Source organism: Apteryx rowi, unplaced genomic scaffold (genome assembly GCF_003343035.1).
Source record: "Apteryx rowi isolate R43461 unplaced genomic scaffold, aptRow1 scaffold_911, whole genome shotgun sequence".
Lineage (NCBI taxonomy): Eukaryota > Metazoa > Chordata > Aves > Apterygiformes > Apterygidae > Apteryx > Apteryx rowi.
The window spans coordinates 122,294-140,810 of record NW_020451218.1 but is presented as its reverse complement, the minus strand read 5'-3'; the positions used below and the strand labels follow the sequence as shown (position 1 = coordinate 140,810).

The 18,517-nt window shown below is 40.0% G+C and overlaps 1 protein-coding gene across 14 annotated transcripts in view; it reads right to left on the bottom strand.

The window, feature by feature from the left end:
- Positions 1-18,517, bottom strand: part of WRN (Werner syndrome RecQ like helicase) — a 49,497-nt gene that overhangs the window by 14,194 nt on the left and 16,786 nt on the right. For all 14 annotated transcript variants that reach the window (XM_026091666.1, XM_026091660.1, XM_026091663.1 and 11 more), the window contains exons 11-25: positions 17,646-17,790; positions 16,312-16,387; positions 15,478-15,545; positions 14,989-15,097; positions 13,232-13,300; positions 12,609-12,691; positions 11,301-11,407; positions 10,303-10,490; positions 9,358-9,532; positions 8,527-8,708; positions 7,182-7,283; positions 6,688-6,780; positions 5,179-5,320; positions 1,508-1,678; positions 1,332-1,426 (exon numbers count right to left, since the gene is read on the bottom strand). In XM_026091666.1, coding sequence (XP_025947451.1) covers positions 1,332-1,426; positions 1,508-1,678; positions 5,179-5,320; positions 6,688-6,780; positions 7,182-7,283; positions 8,527-8,708; positions 9,358-9,532; positions 10,303-10,490; positions 11,301-11,407; positions 12,609-12,691; positions 13,232-13,300; positions 14,989-15,097; positions 15,478-15,545; positions 16,312-16,387; positions 17,646-17,790 — 1,805 coding nt within the window. The remainder of the gene's footprint in view (positions 1-1,331; positions 1,427-1,507; positions 1,679-5,178; positions 5,321-6,687; positions 6,781-7,181; positions 7,284-8,526; positions 8,709-9,357; positions 9,533-10,302; positions 10,491-11,300; positions 11,408-12,608; positions 12,692-13,231; positions 13,301-14,988; positions 15,098-15,477; positions 15,546-16,311; positions 16,388-17,645; positions 17,791-18,517) is intronic.

The following is an 18,517-nucleotide window of genomic DNA, read 5'->3' as shown; positions in this document are numbered from 1 at the left end:
CACCACACACACAAAAAAACCCCACATACTCCTTTTAACATCCCATTTCTGGAGGAAAACAAATCAGTACAAGCTTTCTGCTGTGCACTAACCACACAGCTTTCACTGCTTCTTACTGTTTTAGAACAAACAACGAAAAGCTTTTCTTCTACTACTATAGGACCCGCAGACAGTTGCTAAAAAAGCTACAAAAATAGAAAATTACAGAAAACAAAAAAAATCTGGCATTGTCTCCTAGTGTTGCTAAAAAATGATAATTAAAAAAAAAAAATCAGGTAATGACAATGCAGACACCTGAAAGATCTCCATTGACGAACTTAGTTCTAAAGTTATTTGTTGCCACAGCAAAGTCTCTGCAACCTCTGGTTCATTATTCCGCACCACAAAAGATTTGGCCAGAATTGGTATTTGTGAAAACCAACAGCACAGTAGAACTGCTGTTTATTAAATGTAACTGCAAGTGAAAGATTACAAGCAAAGCTTCACATGCTATTTTGTTTCTGAAATATACTCTCTGCAGCAAACACCTGGCAACCACTGCAATAAAAACAACCCATTTTGGCAGCTACACTCACCAAGACTTTAAATAATTGAAATTTTACAAAAATAAACGGAAAATAAACACAACACATTAGACATTTGCATTGAAACAATTCTTGTTACAACACAAGCATGTGGTGCCTAGCTTTTCTGCTTCAGATAGTTAACTTACTTCTATGATACTTTTACGATAGGTCAAGCACATACCTGGGAAAACAGGCTGATAACTGCTTTAGTTCCAACATGAAAGACTCATGGTGTAACACATCAGCATTAAAAAGAAAGTAAATTTTAAATGGACTTCTATTTTTTTTTTCTTTAGCCAATTACTTTCCCTGTCAGAAAGGGTTTCTACAACACGCTATCTACTCATAATAATTCAAAATGAAGAAACTCCGTTTTCTGAATAGCTTTGGCTGGGGAGGCCAGGAAGAGATTTCTGTGAATTACCTTCCCCACAAAGCTTCCTAGTTACACTACCATTTGATTAGCTGCACTGAAGACCTCAGCGATGAGGTACTGTCAGCTTTTAAGCAGTGACATGTGCTTTCAGGAGCACTAGACAACATGTTACCTTTTATATCAGCAGTTATTAGAGGTATCTATCCTGGCACTCCTGCCAACTTTTTTTGTACCATGAAACTGCCAAAGGGAAAGTTTTGGCTGGAAAGTCTAGTGTAGAAGTCTCCTGTCCAATCTAGCCATCTCCAGAAGCAAGCTTAAGAAACAGGCTGTCTGATGTTAAAATAATATGAAAGGAGCACTCAAGAGAACGTGCATGCTATAATTACCTTCTAGAAGGTTTCCTTAAATTTAGGTCTTCGCTAGACTGTAAAAGAAGGCTTGGACTTGAGGCAGATGCAGCTTTTAAAAGCCAGTTTCTACCCTGTAAGAAACGCATCATATGGTTTAGCTATGGATTGCTGAAGAGAAGTCTCTGATGGGATTGTTTTACAACAAAAATTACCTTCTGGGTAAGCACACATATGGTTGCAAACTTGCTATGCCCAGAGACTTCTCTGAGGAATCCCTCATTTATCAGCTGTTGGCCCAGTGATTTCCACCAACTCTCCGGCCAGTCTTTTCCACTACCAAAAAGAGCATGTCTTCGGTATCTGTCTGGCAAACGTTGAGAATTCTGAAATTATCAGAAGAATTGGTCAGACCTCTCCTTTTTTTTTTTTTTTTTTGGGGGGGGGGGGAAAGGGGGAAAGAAAAAAAAAATCCAGTATGACTGGTGAACCAAAAACCTGAGAGAGGARGAACACATCTCCAAGAGCATTTCTCCACAGAACATTTCTGTAAAACCACAAATCAAAGTTTTTTATTCAAGTCTCCGTAATACCCATTAAGATAACCCCACTTACAACAGCTGAATGATGAGGCAATAAAACATGTCCTTGTTCATGTCACCTGAGCAGTAGTTGCACCTAACCTAATCCACCTCTGGGCTTTCTGCCAAGGCTGTCAAGAGATCATGACCAGTGACTTACTTTTGTAGTAAGACCCAGGATAAAGCTGCACTGAGATCACAGAGCTGTCAAACACCTCACATGGAGGAGGTTATAGGAATGACCCAGCCATCAATGGCAGGAAAGAAAAAAAATAACCCAGCACAGTTCATGTTTATCCATGCCAGGGTAATCAATCTCACATCGCATGAATTCAAACAATCATTTACTTCTGTTTTCTTCAGTTAGCAAGTACTTAAGGTAGAAAAATCCATGAGTGCTGCTTAAGTCACAGGACAGGACAAGACAGGGGTGCCCAGCCACGGGACCCAGCTACGGCCTAGATGAGGCGCTCTCAGAGGTGGCCAGAGCACAGCTCCCTTCTCCAGTGCTGACCCAGTGCAGAGCCTGGAACTCCTCGTGGGCAGAGTGGGCTCAGAACACATTGCCTCTGCTTCTCCTCCTCTAGTTTGACTGCCTGATACAGAGTTTAAACCTTTCTATTTCAAACTCCATAAAGGGTGTGTTTAAGTCACTAGTTTACTGGTCTCTTACCAATGATCCAGAGCAGAAAAAAAAATGATTAGTTCCTGTCTGATGGATTGTCACCCCCTGAACTCAGGATCCAGACAGCCCTTGTTATTTGGACACTTGCTGAATACCCTCCATCCACTAGGGAAATCAACATGGGCAAAAGTAAATAAACATATATACAAAAAACACACACAGAGGTGTGTGTGCACACACATGTATGTGCATATGCACACAGATATATTTGGGGATGGGAGGATAAGGGAGAGATGAACATGGTTTAGCAGTCATCTTCCCTCTACTCCCTCCCTGGAGTTCTCCTTTAAGAACTGAATGGCAAGTTCCCACACGGAGAGAAGTTTCAGCATGTGCCAAGTAAGCTTCACACTTGTTACTTACAATCAGAAAGAAAGATGCCATTTTTCATGACATAAATAAGACATTAAAACTTTTTGTTAGTTAAGTAAACTGTTTCAGTAATTCCTACTCTGTTGCAGTTCATGAAGCTGATAAACCCAAGCCACAGTGGAAGGCCTCATGGCTCTGATGGGGAACGTGGTGAGTTGGCACCCAATTCATGTATCTGTGATGCAGGTTCAGTAAGGACATACCCTGGGGATGGTTAAAACAAAGGGGTTTTCAACTAATGATCATAATCCTGAACAAGATGAGACAGTGGGGTGGAAGCCTGTCTGCTGCCATTTATTGGGCTAGTTGTTAAAGTAGGTCTTTTAGATTCCTATTAGAAGTTTTATCAGAACCCCTTCATGATGGGCACTGTACAAATGCTGAACATGTCCTTCCCCCAAAACTCAGCTTACTTTATGAACCAAAACAAAGCAGGCTGATACAGAGGTGCAAAGGAAGCCAAGTAAAAGAAAAGCAGGGAGGGCAGTGGTCAGCACATGGTAGTCTACTGATCTCTACGAATCACAGTGAAGAGCACTTTGGCAGAGAAGTTCAGATAACTAGGCAGAGAGCTCCTCTCCAGCACATACAGGGATAGGAGCAGGAAGAGGGGCTTCTTTCAGACTTTTAACAGCAGGGGATTAAAGCTGAGACAGACAGCTGGTAAAAAGAGGCCATGTTTTAGAAGTCGATTAAAAAAAAAAAAAATTACAAAAAAATTTTTTTAGGATAAAATTTCAGTCAAGCAACTCTTTAATTCAGAGTTTGAGAGAACCTTGTTGGTTTCCATGGTGTGACTCAGCTTTCAAATAAGTGAAATCTGGTCTCTGCTGTGGTCTACCTGAAGGCTGTTGGAGGCCACCTGGACTCTGTTGTTAAAAATGATACTCCTAAAGTTAAAAAGACCATCTAATTCTCCATAAACTGCACACAAACTTTTAAAGCAATACACCAGTCATGTTCAGACAGATATAGCATGTGTAACTTATGGACTATCTCATAAGTGTCACCATGTTTTTTCTAGAAGATGTTAGAAGTGATGCAACAAAGCAAAGAAAAACACCTGTTTTTATGTTAGTCAGTACTTGAGGGAAACAGTAAAGGTTTTCTTTGTTGTTGTTTTTTTTAACAACTTATTCACACTGCAAATTTGACATGATCTTCAATTTTCCCAATAATGTCTAACAAATTAACAACCCAGACTACTTTAAAATCTGTAACCATGTTTTTTTCCTAGATACATTTGGGATAAATTATTAACAAGTTACTTTCTTAATAAAAGGGGGGGGGGAGAGAAAAAGAAAAAGAAAAAGAAAAAGAAAAAAAAAAAGGATGGCAGCATTCAGCCAGTCTTATAAAGAACTGCCAGTGATTTTTTCCGGGTTGAAAACATATTTGAAGCACTTCTGTTACTACTCCCATATGTTATTTCTGGGAAGTTTCCCCCTTAGTATTTAACAAGCTTTGTATTTGAAAATATGTATAAATCATTTATATTCATTTTTTATTCATTTTAATATTCTATTTCCCATCTCACCACCGCAAGCAGGCCAGCAGTACTAAGGCAGAACACAAAACCATCTGCTTTATTCATAAACCAACAGCTTACCATGAAAAGATGAGTTTGTTCTTCACTCTGAAAATGCTACTTTTTTCAGGATAACAGAAATCGTGGAGAAGCAACCTAACCATCTCTGTAAAAACATCCAATTCACTGTAAAGAATATGAAAGCTCAAGGCTTACTGGAAGAACTTTAGTACTTCTGCCAATACCTAGCTTGTCTTTTATGTGTCTAACAGAGGACTGTCAATAACCAACTCAAGCACACTACCCACAAAACACAAGACAACTCCCCACAATGCAAGTACCAGATGCTAATTCTGAGCAAAGCTCTTGCACCATGAAGGGCTCACTGTTGCACCTTTAGAAAAAAGGGAGGTGTGACAGGAAGGTCTTGGAGGCAGAAATTGCTCCTTAGTTGTACTTGCACACAGTGAAGTACAACATGCTTAGGAGACGTATTACTTTTATTGCTGTTGCTTTTAAACACAGACTCATGAACTGCAAGGGAACTGCTGCTGAACACCTTCTGAAAGTCTATGCTACCTCTCTCTATGGACATTTAGTGCTCTGAGAAAAAGGCACTGAAAGACACATTGATGTATCGTTTAGGACATCAGGAAAGAGGGCAGGACAACATAATGATTCCTCCACTCCCAAAACACAAGGATTTTTAATGTCACTTACAGATCCTCGGAGAAACAAAATGGGAACTTTAGTTCCAAACTTCTCATCCAGGGCACTCACTGCAGACATCAGCTGGTAGGCTTGCTTTCCAAACTCCTGTAAACTTCCTTCTGAGTCACTGGAGGTTGCAAAACAAGAAGTTCTGAAATGCATAAAGAAAATCAAGATTAATTACATTCAAATCAAAACTCCCGGCCCTCCCCCCTTTTTTGTTTAGGGCACGATAAACTAACAAAACACACACTTTGCAAGTTCCATTCATATAAGCAATTAAACATACTTTTGAAAGCAAAGATCTAGGACTGAAAATAAGACCAAGCAGAAGCCAAAATCCCATGCAGTTAAGACAGCTGGACAACCAAACACTAAGCAGTTCTTCACAGTATGTGCTTTGACAGAAGATTGTTCAGACAATCTTCCGAATTATTTAGTATGTAAATATTTGGACTGTCTTTAGCACTTCAGACATTTTTAATAGCACCTAATAGCCAAAAGACTTTTTTTCTCTCCTACAAAGGGGGAAAAAAACAGAGGGAAAAAGAACCCTATTAAAGATTCTCTATGGCTTGTTATTGCATATAAAATTGACTTGAGGAAGAACCTATCTGAAAAATTATCAACACAGATCACCCCAAAGGAGAAGGAGAAAGAGAAAACAATGTTCTTTTTCAAATGATTTCAGATCTACAACACAAATCCACCATGTGGTCCTTTCCTGGCACAACAACGTCAGTGTCAGCAGATTGAAACAAAGATCTCTAAAACAAACTCTGTTCTTTGATAGCTTTCAAAGAGCTTGAGCAAAAATGCCTTAATCTCTGAGCATATAGAAAAGGTAGCTGAAACGATAACTTTTTGCAGAGAACATAACATAATTTCTTGTCTCTAATAGGAAAATATTATGCTGTCAGCAAGTACAGATAGACCATTTATTGTAATTTCAAAAGTGTGCATACATGCATGAGAGGCAGAGGAAGGTGTTTCTACTCATACCTGTGAGTACCGATCTCCTTGTTTCCCTCGACACATCTATGAGACAATTAGTAATGCTAAAAAGAACATATGTCAGCACCCACTGTAAGAAGAGAAGTGCTCCCTTATCACTCAGGCAATATAACCTTAGACACATGGTAGCACACCCCACTTTCAAATTCTTTAGGGGTTAACTATCCAACACTGATGCCAAAGACCTGCAAACTGGTATGAAAAAAAGCATATTTCACAGTCTAAGAACGTTGCTCTATATTATTTAAACCATTTTAGGAACTGTGACCATACTTTGTTCACAGACTTTTCCACTGCCTAACTTAACACTTACAGGCTGTCTCTTGGCTTGTTCAACTATTGAGTGGCAAGTTAACAGAGACAGTTGTTCAAAAACAAACTTCAAATTGAACATCTGCAAGATGAAGTGCATAAAAAAAGTCAATCCTTCTTTGATCGTTTGCCTGGTTAGTCAGCCTGAGCGAACTTAACCTCCCATATCAGTCTTCAGGGAAGAATGTTTACCTGGTCCTGCAATTATCACAGCATTCTTCTGTGCCCATAATGCCTGAGGAGACCTTTCGAAGCTGTTTGTCTTCAAAATGAGACAAGATGATTCTGCCCAAGGGAACATGAGGAATTAAAGCAGAAGAATTTACCCATTAAATTAATTCCAGAAAATAATGAGTTGAAATCAGCATCACTGATTAATTCACCAGGAAGCCAATTATTTGGCCTTCATTCCTCTAAAAAAAAGGAAGGGTTTTTTTCCCCCCTGAAAAGTAAATAAGAAACACTTGATGCATGCATATATATTGTATATATTTATATATATATATATATATATATATATATATAAAATACACACATATATATAAAAACATGATGAAGGTCATACTTCTAGATACTGCTTTTAAATATTGAAGAACATGTCTGCATAACACATTGCCTTCGGTTGCGACTGAGCCACAATGTGACTCTGAAATTACAGAAAACATGAAATAAAATACAGTACTCACTTCCTCCTGCAGCTATTTGAGATAAGGTACTTCTCTATTTTTGTCACCATCTTTAGTTTATACAATCGGAACATTTCGTTGCGTATCTCATTTAGACGATGTCTGTCAGTCAAGAGGAAAAATGAATAATCTTAAATACTGATCACTATCCCTCCGTCTCACAATGAAATCGAAACATGCCAGACAGCTGTCTGAATCAAGTTGACTGGAAACAGCAAAAAAAAGAAAACTACTAAAATCAGACCAAAACCTGCCTGCTTCTCCAGAAGCCTGATCTTTGAAGCACGGAGAGTATTCAGGAAAGTCCTGACTCATACTTTTCTACATATGGCAATTTTTCTCAAGAGGGCAGATGGAGAGATCCAGAGCCTCTTCCAACCCCATAAGTCACTAAGCTACAGAAATTAATGCGGAAAGGTGCAGAGCAGGGAGGGAAGAGGCTATACAGGAAAATCCCTCTCAATCTCCAGTTTTCCAAACAAGCTCTGGCAAYTCCTCATCAACACAAGGGGCCAGATTATGAATGTGCTAGGACATTAGCCACCATGCTTTCAAGAAATCAAGGAACAGTACATTAGGACACCTATTGCCTAATTTAATACCCCCTAGGGCATTCCCTGAAAGCAAGCAACTGAGAAAATAGAATGGGARTACCTTGCAGGAGGATGGGGAATTCATTCTGCCCATGCTCTGAGCTGCTGCATATGAGCCAGACCATCCGCACCACACTCCCTGTGGCACACATGGTGTGGATAACAAGCCAATACTGCATGTATTCTCAGGTTCAGCACCACACTACCASAGCTACACCATTTCCAGCTCAAAGTTGAGTGGGGAAAGCTTTTGCCTGCCTGTAAAACAGCAGCGAAATGTATGCTTTCACAGACTCTGGCAGTCTAGGGACACAAGTTCAACCAACTGAGTTGTAAGATGCTTCTGTGATCCTACACTAGCTAGGGACAAAGCCAACAGGAGACCTCTACAAGCAGGATTCTCCATTAAAAATGGATAATAGAGAGCTGCAGATACTTCTACAGCATCAGTGCCTTAAGGGAGACATCTGAAAGCAAGTCAGATGATTTACAAGATTTCATCACTGCCTGCCTTGCAAGTCTTCTTTGGGAAGCAGAGCTGGACCAAACACAGGCTCAGTAAGATTATACTTTTTCTAGAAGATAATACKCAAGCATACTAATGTACTTAGTACTGAACACGTGCAGAAAACAGTTCTTGGAACCACTCTGTTAAATTTGTTATAACTTCAGTCAAAAGTCCCCTGCCTCTCTCTCTTCGTAGTGGTAAGTTTTGGCTATCCACGTCAAATCAGCTGTTCTCAATCACTTACCTGTTTAAAGCCAAGTCTGCCGACGTCCACAACACATGACAAGAAGCAGGAAGCCCATCACGACCAGCTCTCCCAATTTCTTGATAATAGGATTCCATTTCCTTAGGGGCACCATAATGAATAACCTTCCGGATATCTGCTTTATTGATGCCCATTCCAAATGCCACTGTAGCTACAACACACTACAAAACAAGGACCACACAGAGTACATTTTGAACTGAACCTTAAGAACATGTCTAGATTTCTATTAATGCTCAGACACTTGGTAATAACTTCTCACTATGGACTCAAACTTCAGCCTAAAATATGCAGGCTACAAGCTTACACTCAACTCCTACATTACTGTTAGTAAGAACCCTGCGCTTGTGTTCCTACCGCTATCAGGATTATAATAATGAAAGCAACAACGTGTTGTGGCAGATGCAAGAGTTTTTTCAAGCAGTTTTTCCCCCAAAAGAGGGGCACAAAACATATCCTGAAGAGGAATGCAAGAAGCCCCAGGATAATCCTTTGCCTTCTCAGCTGCAGGAAGAAGAAAGCAACTGACAGAACTCAGGAGGGTATAGTTCCAGCTACCACCAGCTTCCTCAGATGGTGTATGTTTTTAAGAGATTTACTAAAGGAATTGGCAACATATGCCAACAATATTACTATCTGCACAGACCAGCAATTTCTTGCCCAGATTGGGAGATACACAGAGTAAACCAGAAAGATAGGCTGGTATTTCCAAATTTTTTTCCTCTGTGTACGTTCATGCAATGACTGACCCATTTTCTACCAGAAACCCTACTGCTACAGATGGGACTATGCACACTTAGTTTTCCATGTTACCTGAATTTCATCCCTCATAAATTGGTGATGGATATTTCTCCTTTCTTTGATTCCCATACCGGCATGGTATGCACCACAGGCCACGTTCAATTTCACCAGCTCAGAAACAACTTGTTCGGTGGTCTTTCTTGAAGGGCAGTAGATGATAGTGGGTCCTTCAAACTCGTACACAGAACTGAAAAAAATAATAGCAACATGTAAAGATGTTGCTAGAACACATAAAGACACAGAAAAGGAGAAGCTACTCATCTGCAAAAGCTCTACTTGACCCTAATTGGATGTAGCTTTTGCAGGAGTTCAACTTCTTCGAGTTTTAAAGATTTAAACAGTTTTTAAATGTTTTCTATTCCTCCCTTATTTAAAATATTTCTATACATGGATAAGATCCCAGGTAGCGTGAAAAGTCATCACCCCACATACTTTAGAGGTACTGCAGCTTAAAACCAGTTCAGCACCTTCCCATGGAGCTGCTTTAGTTCAACAAAATTAAATTTGTGCTCCCAGGTTTTGCTTGGCTTGTAGCGCTCAGTGCTTGGGACTGATCTCTGAGCTTCACCATATGATGTGAAAAGTTTGCCAATCAGCTCTTAGCAAAGCAAGGAGGAAAAGGTGTTCTGCCCCTTTTATGAAAAAATAGTTTGACTGAACACAAATTGTCTGTCCTTTAGGAAAATGGAGTTGGAAGTTATTTTGTGCCTTGACGTGCTCATGAGGGAACAGTGAGAGACCATCCTTCCCTGCCTCAAAAAAAATATTTTTTTAATAACAGAATGAATGGGTGGTGGGGAACCTGACAAGTGACTCCCATTATATCAGAGCCGAGCTCGGTAGAGAACCCAGTGTCTTGCTCACCAGATCAGTTTGAAGACTACCACCAATTCTTGGTACGTTGCAGATAACCTCATAAGTATTGAAGGAACAAAGAGTACAGGCTTAAACCCTCACCTTCCTCTTCTAATAAGAAACTGCTTCAAATCTCTAAGGATATTTCCACTTTGTCGCCCAACTTCTAAGTACAGGTTAGGTCTGTCAAAACTAGTACACGTGACCTGGGGATTCTTCAGGTTCAGACAATTCACTATGTCTTCTCTAATCGAAGGGCTTGCAGTTGCAGTTAAAGCAACAATGGGAACCTGTAATGAAAACAAACAAACAAACAAAAAAAACCACAAAAAACAAAAACCCACCCCACAACAGTGGAATCAAGTAGTCCGAGATCCCTCATTGATGCTTTTTTAGATCATGAGTCGAAACTTAAGTAGCAGCATGAGAACAGGCATTTTAATCTGCTTTAATCTACATCAGCTCAGTGATTTCAAAGAACATAGGCAATATTTAGGCTCCTAGACCTTTGGTCTATACTGTTCAGGAGATGGGATAAAACACTTAAATATAGAGGGTTTTTTCCTGAATTTGTGCGTTCTTTATTTGTATCTTCAGTGAGATTACAGTATTGTTCTGATGTGGTACCTTAAAGTTAGGGGACATTGGAAAAAGCTTTCAAGAACAAAATCTACCGTTCAGGCCTAAATTTTGGACCTTGTGCAACAGTGCTTCAGGAGTGCCTAGATATCTCCGCTGCATGTCCTAGTAAGTCACTTGACCAGTTTCAAAAAAATCCTTAGATAGTAAGCGAGAAGCTTCAGGACAAGATCTTCCAGTATAAAGGGATCCAACTAAATCTTAACTCTAATTTTCAAAAATATCTGGTATTCCAGGTTCAGGATATCTACCATTAAAAAAAGTTGGGGATCAAATAGAATAGTAAGTTTTGGAAAAAACACAAAGACTACTGACTGACAGAGACTGCATAAACTCCAAAACAGCATGGTAGGTAAACCCAAAGAAAAGCAGTATCAGAAGATGAGATCTCAATCTATCATATAGAGAGGGGACAGAATCCTTCTCTCCAATTTGAAATCAAACATATCGTGAAACCTTACCGATGGCAGAGCCTTCTTTAACAAGCCCAAACTCCTAAAGGAATTTCTGAAGTCATGTCCCCATTCTGAAATGCAGTGAGCTTCATCAACAGCTATGAGGGTGATACCTGGGAAGACAAAGCCACAACATGGGCACAGTACTTAAATAGCAAACAAACCAAAACGAGAAGTTGGACAATATGAACCTACCACATTCTGCTCAATTTCAAGCTTTACTGAGAAGACACCTAGCAGTCTGCTCTCCTTTTTGTTTCTAGATGTCTTCTGCTGTAATGACTCCCCAAGCCCATTTTTATATTGGCCTCTTATGTAAGAGAGCCTAAGAGCTTTCACAGATTTTCTCCCACCTTTGTTCCCTTCTCCAGTTTCCAAATCTCAAACATCTCTCTCAATAGGGCAAACCCATGAGCTATCCCCAACAATCAGAACACACTTCATCTTCCCTTTCCACGCTTCCTGACCAATTAACACATGTTGTTTACAGATGTCATTAGCTGTATTTCCTTGATTGCAAAACAAAGCCTGTGAGTCTCAGGACAGTATTGAGGAGAAAAATATAAGCACAGAAAAATATGAGAGGAAAGAGGTCAAACATGCCCCTGGAAAATAACACTACATTTTTTTCAAGTGGGAAAAAAAGACATCCTCAACCCGAGTACAGATACCACATATTCTAATCTTGGCCTTGGAGAGGCCAAGTACACAGCTTCTCAGGTCTCCACAGATGTTCAGCTTGCTCAGCTTCCTCCCAGATGGTCCTGCCTGCCTACAGCACTGAAAACTCAATTTCTGAATCACACAAAAAAATTCTCAGAGTTTGTTCCTTAGATATACCCTACTATTTGCCTATTATGGCAGCTGCATCATTCTACTTGATGAGAAGACAGTTTACTAAGATGTAGTATCATGTGTTTCAAAACACACAATTTTATTATCACATTCTGAGAAAAATCCGATGATTAAAATACTTAAAAGGCTGAAATATGCTGAAGCATTGTTTAGTAACACACATTTTCATCCTATGACTGAGAGATCCTGTTCCAGCAACCCTGTTATCAGTAATTTGTCTTTYGCAAATTCCAGTGCAAAGGGCATGCTAAACACACTACTTGCTTCTGATCATCTTTGATCAACAACATGATCTTCTGATACCATTTATTGGCAGTCACTACCCTAGCCTCTGAGCTGTTTAGTGGTGAGAAGTAGAGGTGGAAAGAAAAAAAATCTCAAAGCATTAAAAAAAAATTTAAGTGTAATTATGAATTTAAGCTGTCTACCAACTTATCCCCAACCTTAACCACAACTTACCAATTGTTTGGTCAAGATCCTGAAGCAATGATAAGTTCCCCGAACAGAACTCTGGAGTCATATATATGACTCTGTAGTGACCCCTACAACATGAGGAAAATACACTGTAACAGAAGAAGTAGTCCCAAACAATTCCACCAAATGAAATGAAAGCATGACTGTCTAGATGATGCAAGTGGGGACAAGGACAGATTTCTGGATGGGGATAAGAGGAAGCAAGCGATGAATGCAGTGGAACGGATGCAAAGCTAGCAGGATAGCAAATGAGTAAATAATGTGAAAGGAAAACAGAAAAGAGGTTTACTAGCTTTTGGAGCTAGAAGGGACCACTGTGATAGGCCTGTATTTGTCACCAGGTTAAGACCTGCGATTCCTGTATAAAACCTAACATAAAGCTGAGTCAACAAACCTCATCTCCCTAGCCAGAGGGCACAGGAAGGTGGCTATATCCCTCCCACATGCTCACATTGCTAATGGGCACATGCAAGCAGTACTGCTGACTGCCAGGTTTCAGGCCTGAGCCACAGTCAAGAGCTTCAGAGACGTCTGATCAGAGCATCCTACTTGACTCAAATACAACTACGTCAGTAGCTGCAGTCCCAGAAAGCTTAGGTAAGACTTACGCTTTGACGCCTTCTTTGATGTTTTTCAACTGAGCTGATCCAAGCAAGCAGGCTGGAATCTCTGACATTCTGCAGTAAAAAAGCACAGTCATCAACCAGCTTAGTTGTGAATGTTTTCTGCCTCACTTTCCAGCCTATGCCAGCACTTAAAGCTAGCACTAATCAAAGCACTTAAAGCATTTATTAAAGAAACTTCAAGCTGTGGGGTGAGAGCATATTTCTCCAAGGATCTCTGTGGAAAAAAACTCTTGAAAAAACAAGAATGGTCAGTCACTATTCCATCCACCCAAATGCTCTTCCACTTCCCCTCCAGCTGTCTCCCACAACACACATGCTTTATTAGGACAATAGAGTCAAGCAGATTAAAACCATTTTCCTTTTGCAAAAGGTATGCTGACTAAAAAAAATTTGAAAAAAAAAAATACGATAGGGAATATTCTCCAATTATTATCTTATGCAGTTCATCACATTCAGATGTCAGTCTTAGTAGGCTCCAATCTTTTACCTCACCTCTAGATCTTTTCTGAGCTACTGGTACTACATCCACCAATTTTCAATTGAGTGGCTGCTTTTTAATGACAGGTTCAATACTTATGCTTACCAACTCAGTCACTTGATATTCAGTTTGATATTCAGTCTTTCTCAGGACCCTTTGACCTCTGTCCTCTTGGTGATTTACTGCTTTTTAATACAGCCACTTGTTTCATCACCTTCTCCCCTCTCATTCCTCCACATTTCAGTCCTTGACAGGACTGCATCCAGACTGACAGCCCAATTACTGGATGCATAAGGCTGCAGAAATTCACTCTCTTCAGCCTTCAAAATGAGTAACCCACTGAGCAGATAGCAAATAAAAAGGCTCTCATCTTACACTGACGGTAACGGTACAATAGCCAGAGAAGAAGCCGAATATATTATAGACATTCTGCTGATCAATACTCAGCCCAAGAGCTGGCTATCATGCCAGCTTAGGTTGTCCAGCCATTCAGCTGCACAAAGTCATAATTCACAGCAGAAAATACCACACAATAGATGTTCTTTAAAGTCTTTGTATCCCTTCTTTCATAAAAGGCATTTTCATTCAACTTGGCCAAGGCAGAAATGACCTAGACAACTCAGCATGACTTCCACAGACTGTAGCACTCAGTAATATAGACTGAATATATCAAAACTCAATAGCTGTTACAATAGCAAACAGGTACAAGCACAGAGAGCACTAACAAGTATTAAAATCATAAGGGGAGTATTTTGGCCACACCTATGATTGCTCATATAAGAGTGATTCAGCATCACCCAGGAATTCCCGCATCTGACCTCCATAACTAGGAATAAGAAAAGAGGCTAAGTGATAGGAGATCTCTTTACTGTTCATCAAGGGATGCCCTAGCAAGTTTTAAGGCAACTCTCACAGGCTGGAACAGCCTGTGAAATTTTCACAGTTTGCTCCACCTGTCTGGTCTGAACAGAAAAGAGCCTGTGGATCAGGAAGTAATTGAGAATGACCCACTTCATGAACCACCCACCATCACAGATCCTTTGCAAATTCAGCCTACAGCTTATCTAGTTGGCAAATGCAGTGATCTTGAGACTATTTACAGAGATTGCATTTGTTTCTTGAGAAACGTGTGTTTTATAGCTGACACACAAACAGCTTGCTGTATGAAGCTGCAGCTTTAAACACCAACAAATGCCACAAGCAGAATCTGTGGGTTTCCACAGTAAATACAGCAGCAGCCCATTACTACTGCATTACTTACGTCAGCTGCAGGACTTGGTCCTCCATCAAAGAAATAAGAGGACAGATGACAATTCCAGTATATCCAGTGTAAACAGGGGGAAACTGGTAGCACAAGCTTTTCCCGTAGCCTTAAAGAAAAACATAACAACAACAAAACCTGAAGTAAAGCATCATGCTTTCTGTCACTCAGTGCAGCTACATAAGACACTGTTTACATCAGGTTGAGCCCTATAAGAATTTGATCCTTCAGCAGAGGGACCAGGATGTGAGACAAATATGGCCTGCATCCATTCAAGACCCCTCCCTACCCCAAGGTCAGTGGTGAAGACAGGGACAGAAATGCAAGCAGCATAGCGGGCTGAGACTTGCAGAGTCTGGAGAAGGAGAGGTGAGTTCTGCACACTCTGCCCCATGATCCAAGTGGGCAGTCTCCAGGTTTCAAAGTCCTACTTTCCCCAGCAAGGAAAAGACTTCGCACATCACAAGCATGGACTTAAAAGTAACTTACCAGTTGCCATGACAACAAGGTTATCTCTTCTGTCTTTTAAAACAGAACTAATCACTTTCCACTGGACCCTTTAAATTAAAGAGGAAGATTTTATTTTTTGCCATCACACATACAACATGTGATTCTGTGAAACTGCATATCTATCGAATTTCAAGTCAAATAAATCCTTCTGGCTATTCAATAGTTTCCTCTCTTTCCATGTTGCATCCAGCCAAATACTGCTTATTGTATTGCAGGAAGTCCTGCTGATGTTACAGTGGTATTTCTCAACAAAAGAAAGATAAGCAATATTTGGTGCAGTCATTCACAGAAGACTACAAAACAAATTCTGTCTCTCATACTTTAATAAATTGACATGCAAACACTATGAGAACTACAGTCATCATCAACACAATAAAGAGGACCTTGGTGTCGCCAAATACAATTTGGATCCTTTTATTATTTCATAGATGTCCATAAGGAAGTACAGTGGGAAAAAAAAAAAAAAAGAATTTACTTTTGCCCCCTTGTTAACAATTAAAACAGCTTTTTCCAAATGTTGCTCTCTGACCATAGATCTGGTAAAATAAAAGCTTTGATCACAGGAGTCTTGCCATCAGGAGAGTCAAGAAACTCATCCTATACTGTGAAAAAGCAGTATTGTAGATACTTCTCTAAGATTTATTTCAATACCTTATTGTGGCAAAGGCTGATTTTCCTTTTCTAAGGCTTTTGCAAAGGTCCAAGGCTGTTAGCGGTTGTTAAAATAAAGAGTAATAAGTAAGTCATCCCAGTTGAAAGAAGGGAAAAGAAACTGTACACTCTGGGCTTCAGTTTAACTGAAAAGATACTTACGGTTTAAAAGAGGAATGCCCAAAGTAAGTCTTCAGACATGCAACTTGGCTTTCACTAGGTACTGGCAGCAATGGATCTTAAGGGGGAGAGAGGAAGAACAAAACAACCCATCTATGACTGAATTTTAGAAAGAAGAAGCAACGGCTTGAAAGACAACAGGCTGCTTATGGTTAGTGATGCCCAGGGCCTAGGATTTGGGCACCTTCAGTAAAAAGAGGTATATCAAATTTTAAAGACATTTATGAGCTGAAATTAAGGATTAAAAAAAGCAAATGGGCTTCTGAGAGACCCTGCACAAAGATAACATATGGCTTTATTAATGAGGTAACAAAGCAGTAGATAACTGTAGTGTACACCTGCATTACTTGGAACACGTTCAGAAGAGGTAATAGAGATGTTTCACTAACAGTGCCTTTTAAAACCTTAGTGAAGTCATGCTAATCAATACTTGACATTAAGTTGTTCACAAAATTGTGGTCTGAAAAGGACACACAAGATTCCCTGATCTTGCTGTTAACATTAAGGAAATGTATTTTTTGAACAACTTTACTTAAATTTACAATTCATATTCAGTGAAAAGCAGCAGAAACCATTAAATTTCCACCTAGTTTCTGTCTGCTGGGCAAGCACGCATTTTCTGTAACAGCCTGTTAGGCAGTTGTTTAAAGGAATGAACCTAACAAAGTTAACTGATCTGTCCCCATCCAGCAGTCTATGTTCTGGCTGGAATCATCAAGTGGTTCTTCTCTTGGTTGATAGTGTTACTTTAGTAACAGGATCCAGAGCATAACCTGTACCACTGTGGAAAGGGGCTATCAGGCAGCAAGGGCTGAAACAAACCAAGGGGTACTTTGCCTCACATTTCAGCCTGTTCTCCCATTTGATTTATCTCCACAGGGCCAGCTCTAAAGTATCAGGTCAAGATCACCCCCAAGCCAGAATTTTCCCAAAAGTCCTACCAAGCAAAGAAGCAGTAGTGGTGGTACCACAGAAGAAAATACACAGTGCAGGTAGTGTCTTCTCCTATGCTATATTCTGAATAGATCTCCTCTATTCTGCATGACCTCAGCATCCCCAAATCACTTTTACTCCCATCAAGTACACACAGTGCCTACTGATCATGGCAAGAATCAACTGTGTTTAGCCAAGGACACCTTCAGCTTTAAGTTTTGATACTGACACATCACCAGGTGCTTCTTTTGAAATCAGGATCAGCTTTTACTTTCCACTTTGACAAACCAAGTACAACATGCCACTATGCCTCCACATCTGCTTCTATAGACAGTACATTATTATTTTTGATTTAATACATACACTATAATTTAAAAACATACCCCAACCTTCCTCTTCTTCCTCCTCAATGCCTTCATCTTCATCCATATCTGGAGCAAGGTTCAACTCTGTGTCAGAGATTTTCCCAGTTTTATCAGACTCTCTATCAGCCAAAACCACTTTAGAATTGTCAACATCTGCTAAAGACTGAGAATTGAGGAGGAGGTTAATCCAGAGCACGAAAGGATAGACACAATGCCTGTTTGAGGTAACATGACACAGTGGCATGTGATTTTTAATCTAATTATGGCATAGCTTAGATCTGTTGGTGCACAGCACAAAGAAAATTACAGTAGTAGAACTTTTAGTAGGAGAAGTTTTCTGTCTTTCAATTGAGGAAGGTAGAAATTTCATATAGAAGTGACTGAGGCTAGCTGCACAAAAAAAATAGAAGGAATGGGATCCCAGTGTCATGTCATGCTCAGTGTTCCTCCAACATGACACTCCAAAGAACACTTAAACCCTTCCTATTCAAGTTAGCTTTTTAAATAAAAAATGGTGTTTCTAGAAGATGGACATGCAGCACAGACCCCTTTAAGACAGACCTGGTCCTTCCATAGAAGGAAATGCAACACCTTTTCCCCAGACCTTTTGTATTTTGCTTCTTATTTAGCTGTAAGCAACACACACAGCCTCTACATGTGTGCAGGCACATCAACACCTGTGACTGCCATAATGGAACCGTTCAAATGCTTCACTTTAAATGCATAAGCACTCTGCAGGATCGGGACAAAGCAAGGGTAAAGACAAGTAAGAACTGACAAAAACACCAAAGAACTGAGCCCTGCAAAACACATGGCTATGAAGCAATTTGTTTGACCTACAGCTCAGGTGAGCAGCATCCATAGTACACAAGCTGCCTTCTCAGCTCAAA